At 30.8% G+C, this 25,767-nt stretch overlaps 1 protein-coding gene across 1 annotated transcript; it reads left to right on the top strand.

Annotated features, from left to right (window-relative positions):
- Nucleotides 1-1,606: 1,606 nt before the first annotated feature.
- Nucleotides 1,607-24,982, top strand: LOC111712352 (tachykinin-like peptides receptor 99D; the record flags this gene model as incomplete). Its single annotated transcript, XM_023486933.1, is given in 12 exon segments — nucleotides 1,607-1,780; nucleotides 6,462-6,562; nucleotides 7,385-7,413; nucleotides 7,685-7,743; nucleotides 10,216-10,278; nucleotides 16,655-16,713; nucleotides 17,959-18,008; nucleotides 18,121-18,191; nucleotides 20,189-20,319; nucleotides 20,857-20,941; nucleotides 22,210-22,310; nucleotides 24,892-24,982. Coding segments are annotated over 12 exon segments (939 nt in total), but the record flags the coding sequence as incomplete, so codon positions are not given.
- Between the last annotated feature and the right edge of the window lie 785 nt (nucleotides 24,983-25,767).

Here is a 25,767-nt window from a genome sequence, read left to right as displayed (position 1 = left end):
TGACAAATCTATGAATAAAAAATCTGTTAATATTTCGATAAATGAATTCATATTTAAAAATATTTGGAAAACATGCTTGAAACTTTGTTGAATTTTTCTTAAGTTCTCGAAGAATCATTTATCATCTTTTAGTTAAAAGCGTCAGACAGAAATTTGTGAAGATCTACATACATACACTCTACACTCTACACTCTACACTCTACACTCTACACTCTACACTCTAAACTCTACATTACACTATACACTATACACTATACACTATACACTATACTCTACACTCTACACTCTACAATCTACAAACAACAATCTACGCTCTAAACTCTACATGCTTTATTTTGAATAATTTTAAATTTAAAACATGTGTGTCAAATCAACCATACATATCTTTAACAAGCATAAATATTGACTGTTAGCAAGGTATTGAATATTTTAAATAATATTGGGTGTGGGGGAGTTGACCAAATTTGAAAAGTGAACTGCACATGATTTCTACAGACTTGTAAATATCAGCAGTATTTCTGTGAAACTCTACTGATAAAATGTTTTCCAATTAAATATAAAAATGATGTATCTAGTGAATTCAATAAAATATTGAAATAAATGGATTCCATCAATACAGGAAACTGTAGTTGTAATTTCAAATGATCCTCCGTTTAATACGGGTAATGCCGATTCACGACGTTACCGTAAAAACCTATTTTTGGTCAATTTTATGAACGATATTGTTGTTTTGAATTTGACAATTTTCCCTATTTCTGCAGCATAAGTCGTCAGGTATCTTATAGATAGCGAATCCACCATGCCATTCTTTCAATAGAAAGTCACTGTAAATTACGGGTTCTGATCCTTTAAATAAAAATATTCTAAATAAACAGGCAGAAAATTGGGTTGTCAAATTTTGCCGACGATGCAGAGATAAAAATCCTCTTAACTCAAAAATCACGTTTATATGAATCTTGAAATATTTTAACCTATTATAAGTAATATAGGCTTCTGGGCGCTTCGCGTTCCTTTTTTAGTAAAAATTCTATTTATTTAATTTACTATTTTGTGGATTTCCCCCCTCATTAAAGGATATAAATTTACGTGCAGAGACAATTTGTCATCTTCGACCTGCCATAAACCTTCCTTAGGATCAATGTGAGATAAAACAAATAGGGCCTGAACGGTTCAGTCGTTTTAGCGTTTATTAGTCACAAACAGACATTTAACAGCTGTTTTACTTTCTTTAAATTTAATAGCGAAAAATGAAATGAATTAGATTTCAAGTTGAGAATGTAAAATTTTGCTCACATTTTTCCTTTTTTTGTGAGGAAAATATATTAAAATTTCTCTTATCTAAATGTGTTTTCAGACTAGATACTTTCTCAACTTATGCAAGCATTTTCACCATAAATAAAAATTTGCATTGCAGACTTTTAGTTTATTAAAATAAGAAGTTCCAAATTAATTTTACAAGTTTGCCTGAGAACTGGGTTGAAAGAGCTGAATTATGTCAGCATACAGCAGAGACAACTATTTATTAATTGACATTTTTTAAATGTAGAAAGTTTTAGCAAAAATGTCATGGGCCGACAAATAATATTGTTTTGTTCTTCAGAGTTTAAAATGTTTTCTAGTCGTCTTAGAGGATATTTGATTGATTGATGGATTGATTGATTTGAAGACTGATTGCTAGAAAATGTCTGCGTATGATGATGATGATCAATATTATGATTATTCCAATTACTCAAACTCCACCAACTCAACATACTTCTCAGAACCTCTTTACGACCCTCCGGTGAGTAATTTTAAGATAAAGGAATTGAGTTCTAGCTACAAACTCTGATTTTCATATCCCTATATCTTTGCAACCCGAAGTTGTAGACTTTTAATATTTCAAACTATGAATTATGTTAGATCAAATAGTTTAAAATAAAAAAGGTTTACACCATCAGGTTGCAAAGATATAGGGATTATAATATTTGAGTTTGTGGCAAAAACTCAATTTTTTAACACATTTCTAAGAGATTGTAAGAGTAATTTCAAGCGACCTGCCTTTTAATAAAACCTTTGACTGATGAAGGATGACAGACTTTTCCTTAATAATCTACTGGAACTCTTGTTATTTCTGAACACTTTGTTTGCAAGCTGTTTTATATTTTAGGAATATTAATATTTAATTTATAAAAGTGGGAGAACATAAATATACTCATTCGGATTATTGAAAACCGCGTTAACAACAGAATATTATGGGTTTTCCGGGAATAAATATGATGGCATGGGGTCACACAGTACGCTTGCGTAAACGCATATTTTAAGGCCATTCAATAAACGTATAAGAGGCATATAAAATACAATAAGTTCTATGTCCTTGATGACTAGTCAAAGGTTTCAAGGGTACTGTTGTGCATCGAGAAGTCCCACTTTAAATAGAAGGTTACTTAGAATTACATGTGCAGTCCCTTTAACACCTTGAACCACTGATTTAACTAAAACGTGATGTTTTGTTTGTTTTACTACCCTCAAATAGAAACTTCCTGTCCTGTCAAATCTTCAAGCAGCAAAGGTTTATATTCTATAATTCGCAGTCTGTTTAGAACATAAATCTTTATACGCTCTGAACCTGAACTATAATCAAATTCACTGAACTTATCTGAAGAGTAAATGTAAATAATTATATCAGACCATTAAACTATTTGTATATACTCACATTCATTTCCGACAATGTTTAGTATAGTACATTATATGTATATATGCAGAGCTTTAGGTCTTATCTAGAATTATTGAATGTATAGCACAGTACAGTACACATATATATACATACAGAGCTTTAGGAATATTCTAGAATTATTGGATGTATAGTACAGTACAGTACACATGTATATACATGCAGAGCTTTAGGAATATTCTAGAATTATTGAATGTATAGTACAGTACAGTACACACATATATACATGCAGAGCTTTAGGAATACTCTAGAATTATTGAATGTATAGTACAGTACAGTACACATATATATACATGCAGAGCTTTAGGAATACTCTAGAATTATTGAATGTATAGTACAGTACAGTACACATATAAATACATGCAGAGCTTTAGGAATATTCTAGAATTATTAAATGTATAGTACAGTACAGTACACACATATATATATATACATGCAGAGGTTTAGGAATACTCTAGAATTATTGAATGTATAGTACAGCACAGTACACATATATATATATACATACAGAGGTTTAGGAATACTCTAGAATTATTGAATGTATAGTAAAGTACAGTACAGTACAGTACACATAAATATGCATGCAAAGCTTTAGGAATATTCTAGAATTATTGAGTCCCAAGGGAAGCCCTTACCGCATAGGATAACAAGCAACAGAGATTAAGAGAAGTGGAAAGAAGAAACAGAAATCTCGAGACTAACATAATCTGGATACTAACATAATCTCGAGACTATGTTAGTCTCGAGATTAAATATTTAGATCAACAAATTTGATACTAAGAACGCCAGATTTGTTCGTTTTCTTGACTGGAAGGGCCTTCACTTAATTTCTCACCTATTTATTTATTAATACACTTAAATTAGTTTTTAAAAATCTCAACCGTATTATTACATATTTTTTCTCACCAATTAATTTACAAAATGGCTAACAACAAAATCTTCATTTCTTTGAAATTGCGGTGGTCTTATTGGATGTCATTGGTCAATACAATTTACGAACTATATTCTTGCACTCTCATTGGAAAAATCCAACGCACGGATATCTAAACAGAGAAAAAAGGAGTGGGTTAAGGACTAAAATATTCGGATTAAGAAGTCGGGATTAAAGGTTATCCATTCTAAAGTTCCCAGCTCAGAACTTGTACAATTTTCAGTTTTGGTTTCTGTGTTCTGTGATTTGCCGATTTATGCTGCTGAATAATTGGGGAATCACATGAGCTAGAGGGGAGGGGGGGGGGATAGAGAAAGAGACAGAGACAGGACGTTTCCGGAAATAAAGGTTGACTAACGATCTTTGGGTTTTAATTGTTAAAATGTGAATATGAGAAAATATGAGAGTATGCGTGGTATAAAATTATACTGGCCCGGCGGGAGGAGAATGCTTTAAGAAAGAAAAAGAACTTGAAGAAAGAATGGATGAAAAGAATTTATAAAAAGATGAAAGACAAGATATTTGTTCAGAATCTAATTCCTGTCTGTCAACTAGTCAGTTGAAGAGAAGAAAGAAAGAAAGGGGGGTATTTAGGACAGTTTACAGAGATAACTCAAAAGTACGTATATGTATAAATTTATTACATACAGGGGGAACGTTAAAACTGTGGAAAAGACAAATGTTTATACCATCAGGTTGAAAAGATATAGAGGTTTTAAAATTTGAAATTGTCGCAAAGACTCATTTCCTTTGATCAAAATTTACATAACTCAGCCCCCTTTAAATTTGACAATAATGGACACCACGCAAAACTTGTAGAATGTTCCCGGGGTTCTGACGAGATCTCTATTGGTCAGGGGTTTGAAGAGTTATGATCGAATATACATAAAATCCACCAATTAAACAGAAGAACTCCTTGAAAATAGATAGGCATATTAATATACTATTTTCTTCATAGAAACAAATTATTATTACATGTGTTTATATATAAATATCAATTTCCAGCCGTATATAATACAGCATTAAGATATATACCATAGTGAATAGAATTGGTTGGTAAAAGTGCCCATTTTCTGTAGGACATGAAACAAATTTCCATATATTTACATAACATTTTTATATAAATATGTATTTATTCAGTACTCAGTATAATACAATGTTGTATGTGCAAATTATTCATGTATTTTTATATCCTAATATCCAAAGACTAATATACCTATTAACTATCCTAATATTCATAGATAAGTATAACTATCCTACTGTCCATAGATATCCTACTATTCATAAACTTTACATCCTACTATCCAATATCCATCCATGTACTAGTATAACTATCCTACTATCCATAGATTATTATATAGATATCCTACTATCCATAGAATAGTGTAGATATCCTACTATTTATAGATTATTATATAGATATCCTACTATTCATAGATTAGTATAACTATCCTACTATCCATAGATAAGTATAACTATCCTGCTATTTATAGATTAGTATAACTATCCCGCTATTTATAGATTAGTATATAGATATCCTAATATCCATAGATGAGTATAACTAACCTACTATCCATAGATGAGCATAACTATTCTACTATTCATAGATTAGTATTGATATTCTTCTATATCCATAGATGAGTATAACTATCCTACTATTCATAGATTAGTATAGATATTCTACTATATCCATAGATGAGTATATGATATCCTACTATTTATAAACTATTATATAGATATCCTACTATGCATAGATTAGTGTAACTATCCCGCTATTTATAGATTAGTATATAGATATCCTACTATCCATAGATGAGTATACCTATCCTACTATCCATAGATGAGTATAACTATCCTACTATTCATAGATTAGTATAGATATTCTACTATATCCATAGATGAGTATAACTATCCTACTATCCATAGATGAGTATAACTATCCTACTATTCATACATTTTTATATAGATATCCTACTATCCGTAGATTGGTTTAACTCTGCTACTTTCCATAGATTAGTGTAATTATCCTACAATACATATATTAGTATAACTATCATACTATGTTAAGACCGGTATAACTATCCTACTATCTTTAGATCGGTATAATTATCATACTATACAAAGATTAGTATAACTATCCTACTATACATATATTAGTATAACTATCCTACCATGTTAAGATCGGTATAACTATCCTACTATGTTTAGATCGGTATAATTATCATACTATACAAAGATCAGTATAACTGTCCTACTATATCTAGATCGGTTAAACTATCCTACTATATCTAGATCCGTTAAACTATCCTACAATGTTTAGATCGGAATAACTATCCTTACTAGGTTTAGATCGGAATAACTATCCTACTATGTTTAGATCGGAATAACTATCCTACTATGTTTAGATCGGAATAACTATCCTACTATGTTTAGATCGGAATAACTATCCTACTATGTTTAGATCGGAATAACTATCCTACTATGTTTAGATCGGAATAACTATCCTACTATGTTTAGATCGGAATAACTATCCTACTATGTTTAGATCGGAATAACTATCCTACTATGTTTAGATCGGAATAACTATCCTACTATGTTTAAATCGTAATAACTATCCTACTATGTTTAGATCGGAATAACTATCCAACTATGTTTAGATCGGAATAACTATCCTACTATATCTAGATCGGTTAAACTATCCTAATATGTTTAGATCGGAATAACTATCCTACTAGGTTTAGATCGAAATAACTATCATGTTTAGATCGGAATAACTATCCTACTACATTTAGATCGGAATAACTGTCCTACTATGTTTAGATCGGAATAACTATCCTACTATCCCTGTTCTATGGCCTAATTTCTCTTGTGTCTGTCTCTGGCAACTCGACTGTCATCTTTATAGTTGTTACCAGTAGGAGGTAAGAATCTTAATATTAACATTATTATTTTTATTTTTGTTGGCATCAATTTTAGTATTCTTATTATTACCATTATTTATCATAATTATTATTATTATCATTTTCATTATTGTTCTATTTGATTAAAAGATTTAAAACAAATTATAAAAAATGTTGTTCTTTAAGTAAAGTAAACTATTTCATTACAAGTTTTTAATATTTTTGAAGAAGCAAAAAATATACAGAAACAAAATAGAAGCAACATTCATTAAAGAACAAATTGAAAAAATCAAAACTCATTCAGTGAATAACGAAATGAAAAAATATCTAGATCATTCGGGAGTTCGATTTTTCAATTCTTTCAAAACATGTAGAATTTTATTTAAAAAGACGTGACTCGAACAACTTAATACCGACCATATAATTGTACTGTTTTTTATATTAAAAAAATGTTTGTTTTATAAAAAATTTTTTGCTTATTCTTTATTTAATTTTAAAGGGATTTTTTTCTGATTTTGGTGTTTCTAAACTCAGTGTTTTTTATACTAATCTTGATTTATTTGACGATTTTTTTTATTTTTAGCTTACATTAGTGTTTTGATTTAAACAAAAAAAAAATCTAAATAACTTTGAGAATAAAAAATTATTAATTTTCCTCATAATCGTATCGAAGAAGGCTTTAAGACTGGTGCATAATGGATTTGGATATTTTTTCAAAAAAGTGCCCCAAAGTTTTACCCTTACTCATAGTTGATTTATTTACATACATATATAATTGATTTTGTATAAAATACATATTTTTCTCAAATAATTGATTATGAATAAATTTGATCAATATTTCAGAATGCAGTCGGTGACAAACTTTTTCATAGGAACTTTTCAGACATTTAAAAATTTTTTCTTTTAAATTATCTTTCTTTCCTTTCTTGCAAGAGATATTCTAATTTTCAGAAAGTTTGAGAAAGGAGAAGTAATTTCTTTTATTTAAATAAGTCTATTGTCGGAGCACTGACTAATGTTTTGTAATAAATAAACCTTGTGTTTGGCATCTTGCAAACCAGAATAATGATCGTACCAATAAATCTTGGAAAATAAAGATTTCAGCCCACTGAGCAAAATTTTACAAAATTCTGATCGGTTTAGCAAACCTTGCCTTGGCTGATGTAATCATAGGGCTCTTCTCTATACCCTTCAGATTTCAGGTACATAGATAGATAGATAGATTAGTTTTGTGTGGGACCTTGCATGACCCTAGAGAAGGTTTATGCTGTATCCAAAAGCTTTTAATTTTTGTTAACTTTTAAAAATGTATTGGAAACCTCCCGCACTAATATAAAAGTTAAAATAGAGAATTGGCGCCCAAAAGTCCAGTGTTTATATAATCAAACCAAATGAGAGTATTAGAGAGGGCTAACCACATTTACACCTTTATCTTTGTTAACTCGATAAACACCGTGCACACATTTACCCTAAGGTCTGAATTATTGAATAGCAAGAGTAGTTGAACTCTGTACGGACAGTTATGCTACTTTTTTTGCGATTTTTAGTAAATCTTACTTCAGAAGTCTTAAATTTTGAGTTCAATATCCTGGGATTTAAAAGCATTAGCGCTATTTCACCTCTATATATATGAGAAAAAATTAGCTGAAAAATCCATGCTTCCTGGATTTTTCCTGGATCGAATGAATATTGGTAGAAGAGCTCCAACTGAGTCCAACCATACCTAACTAATTGTTTCTCCTAATCTCGACAAGAACCAAACTAATTACTGGGAAACACAGATATTGCAATTTACTAGTGGAACAATAAAAAACTACGGAGTTTAGAGGGAAAGTAGGATAAGGCAGGCAATGTAATTTAAAGATGAAAAGGTCGACTAAAATGTAGAATAAGACAGGAAATGTAGTTTAAAGATAAAAGGCCCACTAAAATGTAAAAAAGACGGGAAGTGTAATTTAAAGTGAAAAGAAGACTAAAGTGTAGAAAAAGACAGGAAATGTAATTTAAAGAGAAAAGAAGACTAAAATGTAGAAAAAGGCAGGAAATGTAATTTAAAGATGAAAAAGAAGACTAAAATGTAGAATAAGACAGGAAATGTAGTTTAAAGAGGAAAAGGAAGACTAAAATGTAGAAAAAACAGGAAATGTAATTTAAAGAGAAAAGAAGACTAAAATGTAGAATAAGGCAGGAAATGTAATTTAAAGATGAAAATGAAGACTAAAATGTAGAATAAGACAGGAAATTTAATTTGAAGATGAAAAGGTCGACTAAAATGTAGAATAATACAGGAAATGCAGTTTAAAGATAAAAGGCCCATTAAATTGTAAAAAAGACAGGAAATGTAATTTAAAGAGAAAAGAAGACTAAAGTAAAGACAAAGACAGGAAATATAATTTAAAGATGAAATGGAAGTCTAAAATGTAGAAAAAGACAGGAAATGTAATTTAAAGAGAAAAGAAGACTAAAATGTAAAAAAAGGCAGAAAATGTAGTTTAAAGATGGAAATGAAGACTAAAATGTAGAATAAGGCAGTAAATGTACTAATCAACTTTTTCTATTTATTTTAGATTAAGGTAAGAGTTGTTAAAGAAAAAGATTATGATTATACAGGGTGTCCCAAAAAACATGGGAATTCAGTGACGAATTCGATATCGTCTTTTTAACTAATTCTTTGATTTAGTATACTGATACCTACTGAGAAAGCTGTAATCTGTAAGAGTTTCGTCTGCTATGTTCACATTTTGTTTGTTTATGTTTTGACTGCAATAGGTTGTACTTAGTAAAACAAGAAAATTGCAGTATACAAACATAGTAAACTTGTCCGTATTCACTGTTCATCTTGCGGAGACATTAAAGACACATATTTACAGTCTTTTATCCTTTTCATAAAATAAACTCTAGCAGACATAATAATTTTATGGCTTTTGAAATTAGGTATTACAATGCTAATTCATAACAAAGACGATATCGAATTCGTCACTGAATTCCCATGTTTTTTGGGACACCCTGTAGGTTAAGTCAGGAAATGTAAATTGAACAGGAAATAACGACTGTTCGATAAAGAAAGGAAAATACAAACGATGAAAGAACACAGGAAGAAGGTTAAAAAAGACGATTTTGTAAGATGAAATGACGTTGGTATATATTATGCTGATAAAATATCAAATTTGTATAAAAAAAATAATCCACACAATTTTAAAATCTGAATATATCCTGAAAAAGGTACTTGGAAAAGGTAATAAAAGTTATTTCATTTTTTTGAGCAATTTAAGTCGTTGATTGAGTCAAGCAAGGCTTAAAAGTTTACTTCAAGAAGTTGGAAAATAATCCTTAAAGATTGTTTTTATCTTGATGGAAACCTGCATGTAAAGTTTTATTTGATTTAAGTCTACACAAGATCATCTGTTAAGTTTATCAGTTTACGTGCATAGCTGAAAATTAAAAAAAATACGTTACATATATGTAATTACGTAATCCAAAGGTTGCAATTGGTGAGGATTTTTCAATTATTTCTTTTCAACTAAAGCACAAAAACAAGTGCTTTATGGTGTTTAAAATATGTAAGACTAGGTAAAAGTATTTGTGAGTTCGTGATGAAAAATCGAGGCGTAGTGACACTCTAGAGTCGATCCAATCTTGAAACTTTATTCAACTTTTTATTTATCAATGTTTAGGCTGCTCTGCTTCAACGCTGGAATCTTCCCGACTTCATGTGTCCTTTCTGCCCGTTCTTTGAGGTAACCGTACACCAATCAATTAATCATGATTTATTTTAACAAGAGACATTGTCAGCGATCCTTGTTTTTTTTCGCAAAAATCAAAATTTATAAATAAAATTCAAGGAATTCAGGTAAATTAAGTAAAAAATGCCGAAATCGCAAAGTTATTTTATTAAGATTCATTAAAGTACTAATATCTAGATTGATCAAAAACTTTAACCAAACATGATCGATGATTATTGATTATTAATTGCATAAACAATCCATTTGCTCTCAATAATAATAACCTCACTATGACATAAACCAAAAATCAACGATTTTAATTGATATATGCAACAAGAAGGAACTTTTTTCTCATTTAAACATTTTACTAATAATTTTGGAAAACAAAAATGCTATTGACATTTTTATTGATAGGGACAAATTAGAGATACATTTTTCCTTGTGCCCTGCTTCCTGTAAATTGAACGATATATTGTAGAAATTCTAAGATTTAGAGTTGCATATATGCACTTTAAACATTTACAATCTTGGTAATAGTTTCCATATTTGATAATAAAGAAAGTTTTTCTTTCCCTTTTCCCACTTCCGTTCCCCGGGTTTTATCTCAAGCAAAACAAACTTTATAAAAGGAATTTAGAATATATGTAATATTGTTTAAATCAAGGCCCGTGCCAAGAATTATTCAAGAATAGATGGAGGGGTATACAACCAGAAAAAATTATATAAAAAGATATTTACTATAAAAATTGTGTCTAATTTTTATCAAAAATTTTGCATTTTGGTATTGATAGGATATCTGCAACTAAACAGTTTGCTTTTAGTTTTAACTTTTCCAAGTTAAAGGAATTATATTTCTTAGAATATATCATTAAAATATATCATTCAAATATATCATTCAATTATTAAAATATATCATTAAAATATATAATATATCATTATATAGAATATATCATTAAATCAACTTTTACTGTCAAAATAATCAAATCCCTCATTTTTCTTAATGTTTTATGATTAAAATTACAGGAAGGAATTAGAAAGCAGAGAGAGAGTCTTTGTCACAAACTCTGATTTTCTAATCCATATATCTTTGCAACCCAATGTCTATAGATCTTTATATTTGTATATATTTATATATAGATATTTCAAACTATGAATTCGGTTAGATCAAATACACAAAGTTTAAAATAACAAAGGTTTAAACCATCAGGTTGCAAAGATATGGGGATTCGAAAATTTGAGTTTGTGGCAAAGATTCAGTTCCTTTGTAAAATATTTTTTTATGATAATATAAACATTATATGCTTTTGTGTTCACGATACACAACGGCTTTAAGATATTTATTAGACTACTGCAGGAGAGAAAAGTTTTTTCGTTGACTTTTAGAACTCTACCCTTGTTATATGATTTAAAAAATGGCATAACTGTGTTATTGGAAAATCTAAAAAAAGTACCAACAATCGTAAAAAATGGCAAAAAATTCTAAAATTCATAAGTTGCGAATTCGAGTTGAGTCGCTTTTACAGGTTATTAAGATTTTTCGCATTTATCTAGAAATTTATTTTTCCTAGTCACCCTTTAACCCCCCCCCCTTCACCCTACCCCCACTAACGGGCCCGCTTTACTTACAACAATTTTAGATATTTTTTTTAGATTTAACCTTTTCATTGTCAAGCTTTACTATAGTTGCAAAAATAAATCATCTCGGATTATGTTTTGACATAAAGAAAAGAGATTTTGTAAAATTATTTGTTGATACAAAACGCTACAATTGTATTAAAATCATAATAGTTGTTGGAAAATGGTTATTTTTAGGGCCAATAATAGTTTTAATTTAAAATGTATTTTTAAATTTTCAAAACCTTTTAGAAAAATAAAATGTTTAACTCTGGAACTCTAAGATAATGGTTTTCAATAATATACATAAATGTTGGAATAGTTGAAGCGAGGCTAGAATAAACATGTGAAGCATCTCAAGTCTAAATACAAACTTTGAAAAGAATTATTTTTAGAACAGTTGCAAAAAATAAACAGTTCAAATTTGAAGGATATCAATATTTAAACAAATATAACAAGTATCAGCAGAATATTATTTTTAACTTATTAGTAAAAATATGATACTAAATATTTCAAATAAATATTAGAAATACTATAAAAACCTAAATCTTTTGTTGTTTAAGAAGTAAAATTTCTGAAAGAAAATACAAATATGAAGTTTATATAGCAAACATAAATAAACCTGTAGCCCTGTGCAGGATAATTTCAGTTTATCTCTTAAACATACATAATATATATATATGCTGTTTACACTCTCTAGTGTCTTCATGTGTCTAGTTTATGGTGTCTGGTGCGAAAGGTCTGGAATCTAGTGTCTAGTGTATAATTTCCAATGTCTATTGTCTAGTATCTATAAGTGTCTATTTGTCTAGTTTGGTGTTTAGTGTCTCGGATATAGTTTCATCTAATTTCATCTAGTTTCTAGTGTCTAGTTTCTAGAGTCTAGTTTCTAGTGTCTAGTTACTAGTGTCTAGTTTCTAGTTTCTAGATTCTAGTTTCTAGTTTCTAGTGTCTAGTTTCTAGTGTCTAGTTTTTAGTGTCTAGTTTCTAGTGTCTAGTTTCTAGTGTCTAGTTTCTAGTGTCTAGTTTCTAGTGTCTAATTTCTAGTGTCTAGTTTCTAGTGTATAGTTATTAGTGTATAGTTTGTAGTGTCTCTCTTATGTATAGTGTCCAAAGCCTCTAGTTTCAAATGTCTAATGTCTAGTGGCTAGTGTCTAGTTTTCAATATCTAGTTTCTCTTGTCTCTCTAGATTCTAGTTTCATATAGTGTCTATAGTGTTAAATGTCTAATTATATTGTCTGTGTAATGTCTATGGTCTAGTATCTTGATTAATACAGTGTCTAATGTCTAGTGTTTCTATTGTCTGTGTAATGTCTAGTATCTGGATAAATATTATCAATTGTATGGCTAGTGTCCTTACAGTCGTAACTATCTATTATTTAGAATATTTAAGTGTCAAAGAAAAAATTAAATAAGCTCTATCGATAGGAAAATCTTTTTGAAAAGAATTCTGCAAACCAAGATGTGCACGCTCTCACGTAAAAATTGTGCAGTAATTTACCGATTACTCCTGGTTGAGGTAGAAACAAGCAGCTTACAATATAAAAATGTAAATGCCTAGGGCTAAGAAAAGTATAATTAAGTTGGGGAGATAAAACCAAAGGCCAAGGCTTTGCAACACTTTAAAGTCGAGGCTGTCCAAAAAATATGATGACTAACATCACAGAATTATCTAAATCTTAGTATCTAAAGTATTTAGAGTCTAGGGCCGCGCCGGGTGGAAACTGAGGTCTGCCTAATCCGATTACAAAATTAAATTACTATATTCCTTTCAAAGGATTATCTTGGTTCAAACTATAGTACACAAAAATTGATATAGGGACGAATATAAACCAACCCAGTGCTCACACATGCTATATGACTTTTACTGCATAGGTCTTAAATATTATTATGTATAATAAAGCTTAACCTACATTAACAGAAAAATGTCGTTTTATCAATGTCAACCACTTGAAATAATAATTCTCATTGTAAGCATATTTCTTTCCAATAAAAATACATTTTGCTTTTTTGATTTCTAGTTTTGAGGTTTCTTGTGCATCTGGGGTTGTATATTCCTTGACCAGAAAACATAAAGTGTAGCAAAATATTTCCCAAAAACAGTTGTTATTTCAGAGATCAAGTTAGTTGAAAATATCACATGAAGAGTTTATAGATTCTGATATGGTATGCATGCGCTCCATAAACTGATATACGCACACATCCTTTCCCTCTTTAATAATCCTAGGATTTTGTTCTTTTCTACTCTTGTGGGTTTAAAGTGTTGAGAATTTGATTGCATCGAGAGTATTTAAAGTGTGAAGTGAATTGATAGCAATGAAAGTGCTGGGAGTGGTGAAATTGTTAAGTGTGTTTAGAGCAAGGTTGTATAATAAGGTGGGTTACTCTCGATGCGCTCCAATGTGCGGAAAATGTCGTCTCCTAAAATATATGGATAAAAATCTAATATGACGTCATGATCACCTACATAATAAGTGACGTCATATTAGGTTTTTATCCATATATCTAAGGAGACGACATTTTCCGTACATTGGAGTGCATCAAGAGTAACCCACCTTATTATACAACCTTGGTTTAGAGCGTTGCAAATATTAAATACATTCTTAGCTTTGATGGCATTGAGTTGATGAGAGCATTAAATGTGTTAAGAGCAATGAGAGCGTTGAAAGTGTTAAGTTCGTTTAAAGCACTAAGAATGTTGAGAGTGTTAAGAGCGTTAAGAGCAGTAAGAACTTTAAATGAGCGTAAAGCGTTGATTCCTTGAGAGTGTTGAGAGTGAAGAGCGTTAAGAGCGTTAAGAACTTTAAGTGAGCGTAAAGCTTTGATTCCTTGAGAATGTTAGAAGTGTTAAGAGCGTTAAGAGCTTTAAGTGAGCGTAAAGCTTTGATTCCTTCAGAGTGTTAAAAGCGTTAAGAGCGTTAAGAACTTTAAGTGAGCGTAAAGCGTAGATTCCTTGAGAGTGTTGAGAGTGTTTAGAGCGTGAGAATGATTGAAATCGTTAAGTGCATTGAAAGTGTTCATAGTGCTTAAAGTGGTGAGAGTGTTCCGAGCGTTGCAAATGTTTTGAGTGTTGAGAGCACTGATATGAATTTATTGTTGCGAACGGATATGAGTTTATATTGTTAATAATAAATAATTTTTATTAAATTTCATATGACAGTTCTGTTATTCATAAAAATAATATTTTCTCAACACAGTCTGTTAATTTTTTTCTTCTTTTTTTGTATAGAAATGAAAGGAAAAATTATAAATATCAAACATAATTTCAAGTTTTTTAATTCGGACAAATACAATTCCTTGAACTCTTAAAATTGCTGGTTAGGTCATGTTACTTATTTAGCTTTTTTAATCTTGTTCTTGAAGACTAATTTCTAATCCTCTCTAAGAAAATATAGAAAGCCATGATTCATTGAATGTATATCATCTAATGTGGTGTGTGCTGTACAATGAACAGTACTCTGAGCACTGTACACTGTACAGTCTACAGGTTCAAATAACAGACAATCAAAAACAAGAGTTAAGTAACTAATCTGATAGTTTACTTCATAAATCATTGGAAACAGTAAAATAACGCAGTACGCAGGTATTTCATAACCAGTTAAGACAAGTTAGTTAACCCGACCTAATCTGACCTAATCCAACTTAATGGGACTGGTCATGTAAAGAGCAGCTAGATAATCCGACCTAATCTAACTTAAATCGAGACTAGTCATGTTATGACCAATTATGTAATCTGACGTATTCTGACGTAATCCGACCTAATCTGACTTAAATCGAGACTAGCAACATTAAGACCGATTATGTAATCTGACGTATTCCGACGTAATCCGACCTAATCTGACTTAAATCGAGACTAGCAACATTAAGACCAATTATGTAGTCTGACGTATTCCGACGTAATCCGACCTAATCTGACTTAAATCGAGACTAGTCACATTAAGACCAATCATGTAATCTGACGTATTCCGACGTAGTCCGACCTAATCTGACTTAAATGTTTGTTGACCCGACGTAGTTGGTTGCTCGGGCAGATGAACAAAATAACAGTTCAAATGAACAAAATAACAGTTCAAATGTACAAAAAAAAACTATTTAATTTGATTTTTTTAGTTCGGTCCTAGTGTTAGATTTTTAACTATTTTTTATCATACAATTGATATTTATTTGTATTATTTCTAAGTTAAATTAAAATTAAGTTAAATTAAAGACATCAACAAAAATATTAAAAGTCTATATTTGAAAAGTCGTTTAAAACATTTATAATTTAAATGAACTCCAGTTTCTCGTAAACAGTTGTTGTAAATTCATACCAAGGGAATTCTTTATTGCTTAACGTATTTCTAGTTTGACGTTACATTATACATGTTTTATTGCAATCAAGTATTATTTCATATTTACGTTGTGTTTTATTTCATTTTGTGTTTATATCTAAATAAACAACTAAAAGGGTAGTTTACAACAATAACTTTAACTGTCATTTTTTTTTATTCTTATCTACATTGATCACCAAAATTGAAACAAATTATTAACAAAATACTGTGATTTTTTCCTTCACTATGGATCAAATAAACCCAAAATCCCAAAATAAGTTTTTATTTTGTGTTATACAGTCTACTTTTTCTTCCTTCTTCTATACACATATACCTTGATACAAATACGCGGCGTTTGTACATCAGACAGTTCAAACAAAGATATTTGAACCATGTTTCCTTGGGGCATACTTATCGTTAAAATAAAATAAAAACATCGTTTAAAAATTCATAATAATTTGTTCAGAGTGTTAGTGTTAATGCGAGTATATTCACGCTTACAGCCATAGCAGTCGATAGATACAGGTACAGTTGTTATCATTATTATTGCAGTAATAATTACTTTCATTGACAATCATTAACCATAATTATTGTTATTATCGTATTGAGTTAATTGAGTAAATTGAGTTAATCAAAACGTTTTTCAAGTTGAGTTTTGCCTTTTTTTGCAAAGAAAATGATATATTCCTTTAAAATTGCTGGGTTTTTTTATGGTAAGCAAAAACTTTCATTGAAACCCTCTAATCTAAAATTTATCCAGTATTTATCCAGTTCCATGTTAAAATCAGCTCTTCACAAAGTAATGTCATTTTAACGGGATTCAAAGATAAACCCGAAGGCGAGGGGGTAAAATTTCCCTCGGTTCTAATTTTTCGGAGAGTGAATAAAAAGTAACATACTACTCTTTTCTCTTGATCAACACAATTATCATCATATGTAGAAAAAGGTCAAAAACTGTCTTGTTATTAATTATTAAAATATGTATCTTTGAGAGCTCCTGTTTAGCTTTTTACAGATAAAATTGCCGTGTTTTCTTCAATCTTAATGTATTTTTTGACTAATACAATTTAACAATAAAAAATATGAAAGAAAAAAACATACTTGGGATAAAAGCAAATATAATGATATTAATAGTCATAGAAATAAAGATAATGATTATTCTCTCTTTTATTCTCATGATCATTAAATGTTGCTCTTTAGAAGCTTAAAAACATAATTCAGAGGCCGAAATTAAATAAATTTGAGACGCGGCTCAAATATGGTTTGTTCCATTTAAAATTGTATTCAATTCTGACTCATGTTAATTTTGTTGGGCAAAACCTTATTTGATCCACATTTTCTTAATTTTAAATAGCGCCCTTACTTGAATTCAAAGCAATTTGAATTAAATTTCCCATGCTTGTTCAATGTTTAATCTAAATTCCGTTGTGCCAAGTAAGCATTTTCATTTTTAAAGAGAGAAAATAAAATTTAGACTCAAGTGTGTTTCTTATTCTTTAATTTAACCTTAAAGGGAGTGACCGGCTATGTAAGGTAGTTGAACTGAGTATGCAGTGTTGTGGAAAACTTCTTTCGGATTCATTTGAGACATATTGAATATCATGTTCATAAAGGTTTATGAATTAGTTATTCTATTATAATACCGGATATATGAGAAATAGCCTTTACCATTCGTGATAAACCTAATATCTTCCAACTAACCTTAATATACTTCTAGAATTATTTTTATGATATTATTATTTTCCAGGTTATTAATTTTGTTTTGTTTAGAGCCATTATCTACCCATTGAAGAGCCATGCCAGCAAATTCAAGACAAAAGGAGCATTAAACATTTATAATTAAGAAATGGTTAAATTCCTTAATATGATAAATTTTAATGCAACAAAATTATAAAATCTATCATATTATTTTTTTAATGTTTGATGTATTAGGAATAATTCTGGGTATCTGGGTAGTCAGCACTATCTTAGCCATACCTATGGCAGTTGGGTACAGAGTAGAGGTAGGTACTAGTAGGGTACAGAGTAGAGGTAGGCACTAGTAGGGTACAGAGTAGAGGTAGGTACTAGTAGGGTACAGAGTAGAGGTAGGTACCAATAGGATACAGAGTAGAGGTAGGTACTAGTAGGGTACAGAGTAGAGGTAGATACTAGTAGGGTACAGAGTAGAGGTAGGTACTAGTAGGATACAGAGTAGAGGTAGGCACTAGTAGGATACAGAGTAGAGGTAGATACTAGTAGGGTACAGAGTAGAGGTAGGTACTAGTAGGGTACAGAGTAGAGGTAGGTACTAGTAGGGTACAGAGTAGAGGTAGGTACAAGTAGGGTTAGTGAGTAGAGGTAGGTACTAGTAGGTTACAGAGTAGAGGTAGGTACTAGTAGGGTACAGAGTAGAGGTAGGTACTAGTAGGATACAGAGTAGAGGTAGGCACTAGTAGGATACAGAGTAGAGGTAGGTACTATAGTAGGGTACAGAGTAGGTTATGGAACTAGAGTATAGAGATGAATACCACTTTTATATAAACTTGTGTTTTGTATACAGAGTAGAGGAGGGTACTACTCATATTATACAAAGTTGATTGTAGAAACAAGTTTACGGGTTTGGGTGAGTTTTGATGAAATATCTTTTTTAACCCAGGATATTTTCTTTATCTTTTATTATCTTTTTATCTTTCAAACCATCCTCATACACCTTCCCTTCCTTCTTTTAAGAAGCCTATCAAGCTCCATCAATCTTTTATATATCCATCCATCAGAGCTGGGGGCAGAGGGGAGGGGGGGGAGGAGGAAATGGATTTGGGATTATGGAGGAGGAATATAATAGTTTAGATGTGAGGGGTAAGAATGCAGGTAGCTAAGGTATAACTTTTATTGAGCAAATCCCTTCAGAAATAACTAATCCGTATTATTCCGGTCAGACGGACCTTATAGGTTGTCAAGTACAATAGACGGCAACACAGAATGCGTACACTTTCAGTACAGATGTTTAAACGTCATAAGTGTCAACTCAAATTTTCTGTCTGACAAAACTATAAATAAAAGTGATATTTTTAGACTAAAGTGCTTATCTTTAAGTGAAATTAGTGCAATTTTATATGTTCTTTATTTCTGTTTTTACACTTTTTCATTTAAAACAAGGTAATCCAAATGATTTTTTGTAAAATTCGAATAAGGTATTACTGTTTCAAAAAGTTAGAAGTCTAAGTTTTTAAAAAAATTAGCTGGCTTTAGAAATTGAGCAGTAAACCTATAATAACCCTAGAAATATTTACTTTAATGCTATTTTTCTGTTGCCATCTATTGTACTTGACAGCAGCTATTTGGGACGGACTGAGTTAATTCCTTTTGAATACCTCTAATAATGCTCTTTTGGATTAATCAATAGTACAGGCCTTGTACACACACTCCTCTGCTGCTTTAGTAATTGTAAATTGGCGATACACTCCAAAGTAGGACTGCAAAGGTTGGCACAGCTAGGATATTCAAATGTACGCCGGTGGGGCGTGTGTACATAGGCGCTACCTCAAACTAAACATCTCACCTTAGAGCACATAGAGAGTAGTATAGTGGTGTATAGGAGTGGAGAAGTGGTGTATAGGAGTGGAGAATATGTGGAGAAACAGTTTTAAAATATCAAGAAAGGTTGTTGAAGGAGAACTAGTCTAATGAGATGACAAGGATCCAAGGTTTGGTTTGATTGTCAAGATTGGCTGGAGGAACAGAAAGAATGATAAAGTAGGAACTTCCAATCAACTCAATTCTATGTTTTCCGTTCATATTTGGTTTCATAAAAAGTTTATTGCAAAAGATTTAAAAAACAAGTCCTTAAATTTTTTCTATTCTCTACAGACATATGTACATTGTAATTTGTAGTTTGTGCAGTCGTCTGTAAAGTTTGACACGTTTTTTTCATGGGAACATAACATTTGTATCCTATATATACAGATTACACTCACTACATTACAGTACGTGTACAAAAGGTTTTATTTTCATTTTGCAGTACATGCGTGATAACCTTGTACAATGCTTGCCATTCAACATCAACAACACAGTGTTTATCTGGTACATGAACCTACTCTGTCTAGTACAGTACTTCATTCCTGTTGTACTTATCAGCTTCGCGTACATCAGGTAATCTTAGAGTATCAGTTTACACAACATTGAGAGTGAATCTATTAATGTATAACTGTATCTAGAATGGTTATGAATCTATAAACGTATGAATGTATCTAGAATGGTAATGAATGTATGAATGTAATAAAAAAAGATTATAATTCTATAAATGTATGAATGTATCTAGAATGGTAATGAATGTTTGAATGTAATAAGAAAGATTATAAATCTATAAATGTTTCTAGAATAATAATCAATGTATAAATGTATGAATGTATCTAGAGTATTCCCTTGTATGAATGTGTCTAGAATGATAATGAATGTATGAATAAAAGAATGTATAGGTGAATGAATTGGTGAATATATAATGAATGGGTGAATTGTTATAATGAATGTGTGAATATATAATGAATGGGTGAATATATAATAAATGTGTGAATATATAATGAATGGGTGAATATATAATGAATGGGTGAATATATAATGAATGTGTGAATATATATAATGAATGGGCGAATATATATAGTAAATATATGAATATATGTATGTATCTAGAATGGCTGTAGTTCTGTGGGGTAGTAGGACTCCTGGTACAGCACAGATCGAAAGAGACAGAGCCGTCACAAATAACAAGAAAAAGGTTAGAAATTAGAAACAAACAAATTTCATAAAATAAAAAATTGTTAACAAAAACTCGAAAACTTTTGTCACATCAGAGCTCACATGTTTACCTGAAAGTGTGAATCGTATCAATCGTAAATATTTTCCTTTTAAATATCACAAATTGAAAATTAAAATAATCTTCCTTAATCAGATAACAAAATTCTGCAGTACAAGTTTAGTTTACAAACAAATACCAAAATTTCTTTAAGACTGTACTGCGTTAAGGTGAACGTATGCACGCGTAAGGTTTTAACTATTGTACAATAGAACCTGAACGCGTAAATCCCTTGATGCTTAAATATCAAAAAAAAGTATTTTTACATAAACATCTTCCAGATTTTGTGACATATAATTGGTTTTATTTTATTATCTGCACTTTCTTACACAAATTTTTCAAAAAAAGTGTCGTTATATTAGTCAGTATGGCGGGGTAAACATATTCTTTCAAGTTAACACAAAACTGCTAAAAAATACTGCAAATGAAGGAATCAATCTTTGAAAGTATTAAACAAAGATGTAACTTTGAAGTTACAAATTTATGATTATAAATTTGGAAGTGTCACCTTCATAAAACTGCATCAATGAGTGGGGAAATGCCACAACAAGTTCTCGTACGAAATCAAACTATTTTTCTCAAATCTTGACAGTTAGAGTATGATATTTGGTATAGGTTAGAATAATGTCGAAATCTTCGAATCTCTGAAAATGGTACTTTATTTAGATAAAAATTATATCTCTTTTGCCTACGTTAAGCCTAACTTCATGATATAAAATAAAAAATATTTGCCATATACCCTCTGCCTTTCGATATTATTTTTAATTATCAAAATTTGATTGAAGTTATATGAACTTATAATAATACTAGGAATATATAAAACTTGAAACTTTAATTCAATTGAAACTTTTTTTTAATTTACAAAAATTCAATATAACTCATTTATGCTCTAATATGGCAAGATTATTTGACACTTAAAAAATAATATGGGAGGGACGAATACTTTGAGGTGGCTGAGACCAGTAAATGTGTGGCCCCAACGACAAATTGTGGCTGGCCTTCCTCCCCTCAAGCAACCCAATTTCATTTAATCTCAATCTACTGAAAAATCTTAATTAATTAGGTTTGCCGAACAGGATTTAGAAACACTACTAATATCATTTTCCTCATTTTTTAACCGCGAGGGCAAACGCAATTGAGAGAAAAAATAAATAAAACATATGGATGAATAAGATATAAATATGAACTAGGTGATCAAGATGTTGATGGTTGTGGTGTTGATGTTCTCCTTGGCTTGGTTACCTCTACACATATACAACGTTCTCATGACAGTGTTCCCTAACATCAACTAGTAAGTAGTTTTATCATCAGACTTTTCTTTGACATAACTCTTATTTACAACGTTTGAACTCGATTTTACAGTAAAAACTTTTAGCTAAAAGCGATTTTGTACTTAAAGGAACAGTACACGTGATTTTAAGTGATCCTCCATGCAAAGAGGGAATTATACCCTTTAAACCTTATTGAGTTCGTCGAGCACAGAGATCCAAATTACGCCAACAGTCTTTTTGAGCCTTTGAAAACAGCTGTCTTTTGCTTTTTGCGATCTTTCAAAAAGAACAACTTTATTACGTCATCCAACAAAACATAATCTGAACGTAATCCAAAGAGAATACATTGATCCAATCCAATCGAATGATTCTGTGATCTATTCACCTGCAGTAAAGTAAGCTTGGTTCTGACAGTTACCCTGCACAACTTTCCCGCTCCTGTCGTCTTTAGTCTTCATTTTACATCTTCAATTATAAAAGAAATCATGTTTGACTAATCCCCAAAACTAGAAACTAGTTTCACTCCGGGAGCTGAGTTCTTATCTTAATTGTAGAAACTAATTAGTTTCAAGAAAAATTAGCTTTTAAGGCCTGGGAGCTCTTATCTTAGGTTTTTTTTTCATCTAACTCCTAAATTTTAGAAAATCAGTTGGTACGACAATGAATTATCTTTTTTATCTTTGTAAGATATGCAAAGCTTTGCAGTGCAGAGATATTTTGAATTTTTTTTAATATATTTGCGATTTTCCTTTTTCCAATTTTTCAAGTGCAAGGAAATTTGCAATGTGTAGAAAATTTTACTAAAAATCAAACCATAGAAAATGATGATGATTCTGTAAAAAAGAGATATAGATAACTTAGAGTAGATAATTTGCCTACAAGCTATGAAATCTTGTTTGTACGTATGGATGGATTTAATATATCTGAATATACGCATTGATTAAAAACAAATTAGTTAAGAGTTTAGATATAGAATAAACACACGGGTAGCAGTAGTACATTTGAATTTCCGAGCCGGGTCAACCTTTCCGGTCCCAGTTTGTACTGTATCGCCCGGACATAGGGTAAATAAAGCAGACACTCAATAGGTCTAGCCGGTGCAACAAGGTTGACGCGGTCAGACTTTAGGTTGAATTTACTTTTACTAAAGGGTCAGAGGTGCGTGAACATGGCTAACAGACCAATTTCTTAGGATTTTTCCGTGTTTTTTTTGTGAATTTTAATTTTTTGACGGTTTTGACATCTGAGTTCTGACAGGCTAGAGAACTTCTTGGAGGTCTTTCTCGGTTCAACCGTTTAGACATTCATTAGATGCAGCAAGCAAAAGAAATCAGCAGACAACCCAAATATATATTCTATATAGATATATAAGTATATATATATGATATATTTATGTATATCAAATATGTATAATGTTTGATGGATAAATACCATGTGCTGCATAATGCTTTATTTTTTCATTTTTCCTAGATCTTCATTTCTTTCTTTAATTGGATTAAACGTATATTTTTAGTTATTTACTTGCACTCAAAAAATAAAAGAGGGGTTTAAAAGAATATTTAGATTTTTAAAAACCGAAAAGTTTTTTTAAAGCCTACAATACTTATCTTTATATAAAAAAAGATTTTTTTGTTGCTTATTTGATAAAATATTGAATAGAGGACTGAAAGTCGGTTTACTGAATAAGCAATTTTATATATCCCGTCACAAACTTAAAATAGTTTCGGGTTTTAAATCATTTAAATCAAAAATATCAAATCCGATATCAAATCTGGGTTTAATTGAGATATGTTTTAAAAATGAGAACAATATTCTTGAAGTAAAAGGTATCCGTGATATTGTGGGTGAAACACCAATTCAGTCCGAATCTATATATAAATTTGGCTTGTCTGTCTGTCTGTCTGTTTGTTTGTATCCAATAAACGTCAAAACGGCTGAACCGATCGGGCCCAAATTTTGTGTGGGACCTTACGTGACCCCAGGGAAGGTTTATGAATGATCAAAATTTTAAAAATTTGTGTTTAAAAGTTTTTAGTTCTGTAAAATTGTTTAAAATCTTGAAAATCCGCGATTTTTTTTCATAAAATCCGCGAAATTCTTTTCTTCTTTGTTTTTACAATGAGAACACGTTCACACATGAAATAGAAGATGGGCGCGAAGCGCCCTTAAAGCCTAGTATATATATATATACGCTACATGTCTGGGTGTTTGGTTGTTTGTTTGTATCCAATAAACGTCAAAATGGCTAAACTGATCGGGCCAAAATTTTTCGTGTGACCTTGCGTGACCCCAGAAAAGATTTATGGATGATCGAATTTTCAAAAATTTTCCTCTAACAAAATTCGATTTCTGAAAATTCTGAAAACCCACGAAATTCTATTTAATAAAATTCGCGAAATATTTGTTTGTTTTTGTTTTACAATGTATTCAAAGAGATCCCGCTATGCAAGAATATTGTTGGAATGATAAAAAACATCAATAACATGAAAACCCCGTCATTAACGTTCAGATTTTGTTAATGGATTCATTCAGGGCTCATAGTTACATTCAATAGAATACATATATATTATACAAGTAGTACTAATTTAAGTTTTATTTAAGTTATCCTTACATCAACATTATCTGGTTCTGTTCCCACTGGCTGGCGATGTCCAACTCTTGCTACAACCCGTTCATCTACTTCCTCTGCAACGTAATAATCTTAATTAAGTTTTTTTTTCAAATATTTTTTTAATACATTATTTTATGGTCTACATGCAAAGATGTGATTACATGACTTATAGCAGGGTAACAACAGGGGTTAAAGAGGGGGAGGGGGGAGATACAGGGAAATAGATAGTGCAGAGTGGCATTGAAAGAAGGGAGAATTATATAATAGTCATGACTTTTCAGAGCGCTCCGTGGTTCTTTTTTCTCGTAATTATTTTTGAAAAAGTCGACCAGTCTTGTCTTGCACAAGTTCCACAAGGAGGGCGGGGTGGGGTTGGGAGAGGGGGGGGGGCGAGAATTAAAAGAAGATGGGGTTCTGATGGGATTTCTTGTACGTTCAAATGATTTTGGGTGACATGATATTGATATTTTATTCTCACTGAAATTTCACTTGGAGGGCATCATTCATTCATCAAAATAAGTACTTAAAATGAACCGGAATTTACAGTGTACACCAATGATTAATGAATAGAAGGGAATTTTAACTGAAGCGGTTCGCCCTACCATATGATTATATACATGCTGTGCAGACGGTACTTCAAATATTCAGGATAGGTTATTTTATACGCGATAATTGTACATCAGACAAATACTTCTTATTCAAATGAAGTACCGTCTGCAAAGCATGTATAATCATATGGTAAGGCGGGCCGCGTCAGTTTTATCTCCCTTCTGTTCTTTACTCCCAGGTGTACACTAACTTGGCTTACAAAAAAGTAAGAAGTAAAATAAGCATGAATTTAATCACTGTATATAGTAATATATATT

This window comes from Eurytemora carolleeae, unplaced genomic scaffold, assembly GCF_000591075.1.
Source record: "Eurytemora carolleeae unplaced genomic scaffold, Eaff_2.0 scaffold1266, whole genome shotgun sequence".
In the NCBI taxonomy this organism is placed as follows: Eukaryota; Metazoa; Arthropoda; class Copepoda; order Calanoida; family Temoridae; genus Eurytemora; species Eurytemora carolleeae.
Note: the sequence above shows the minus strand (reverse complement) of the source record. Positions and strands in the feature narration are given on the sequence as shown.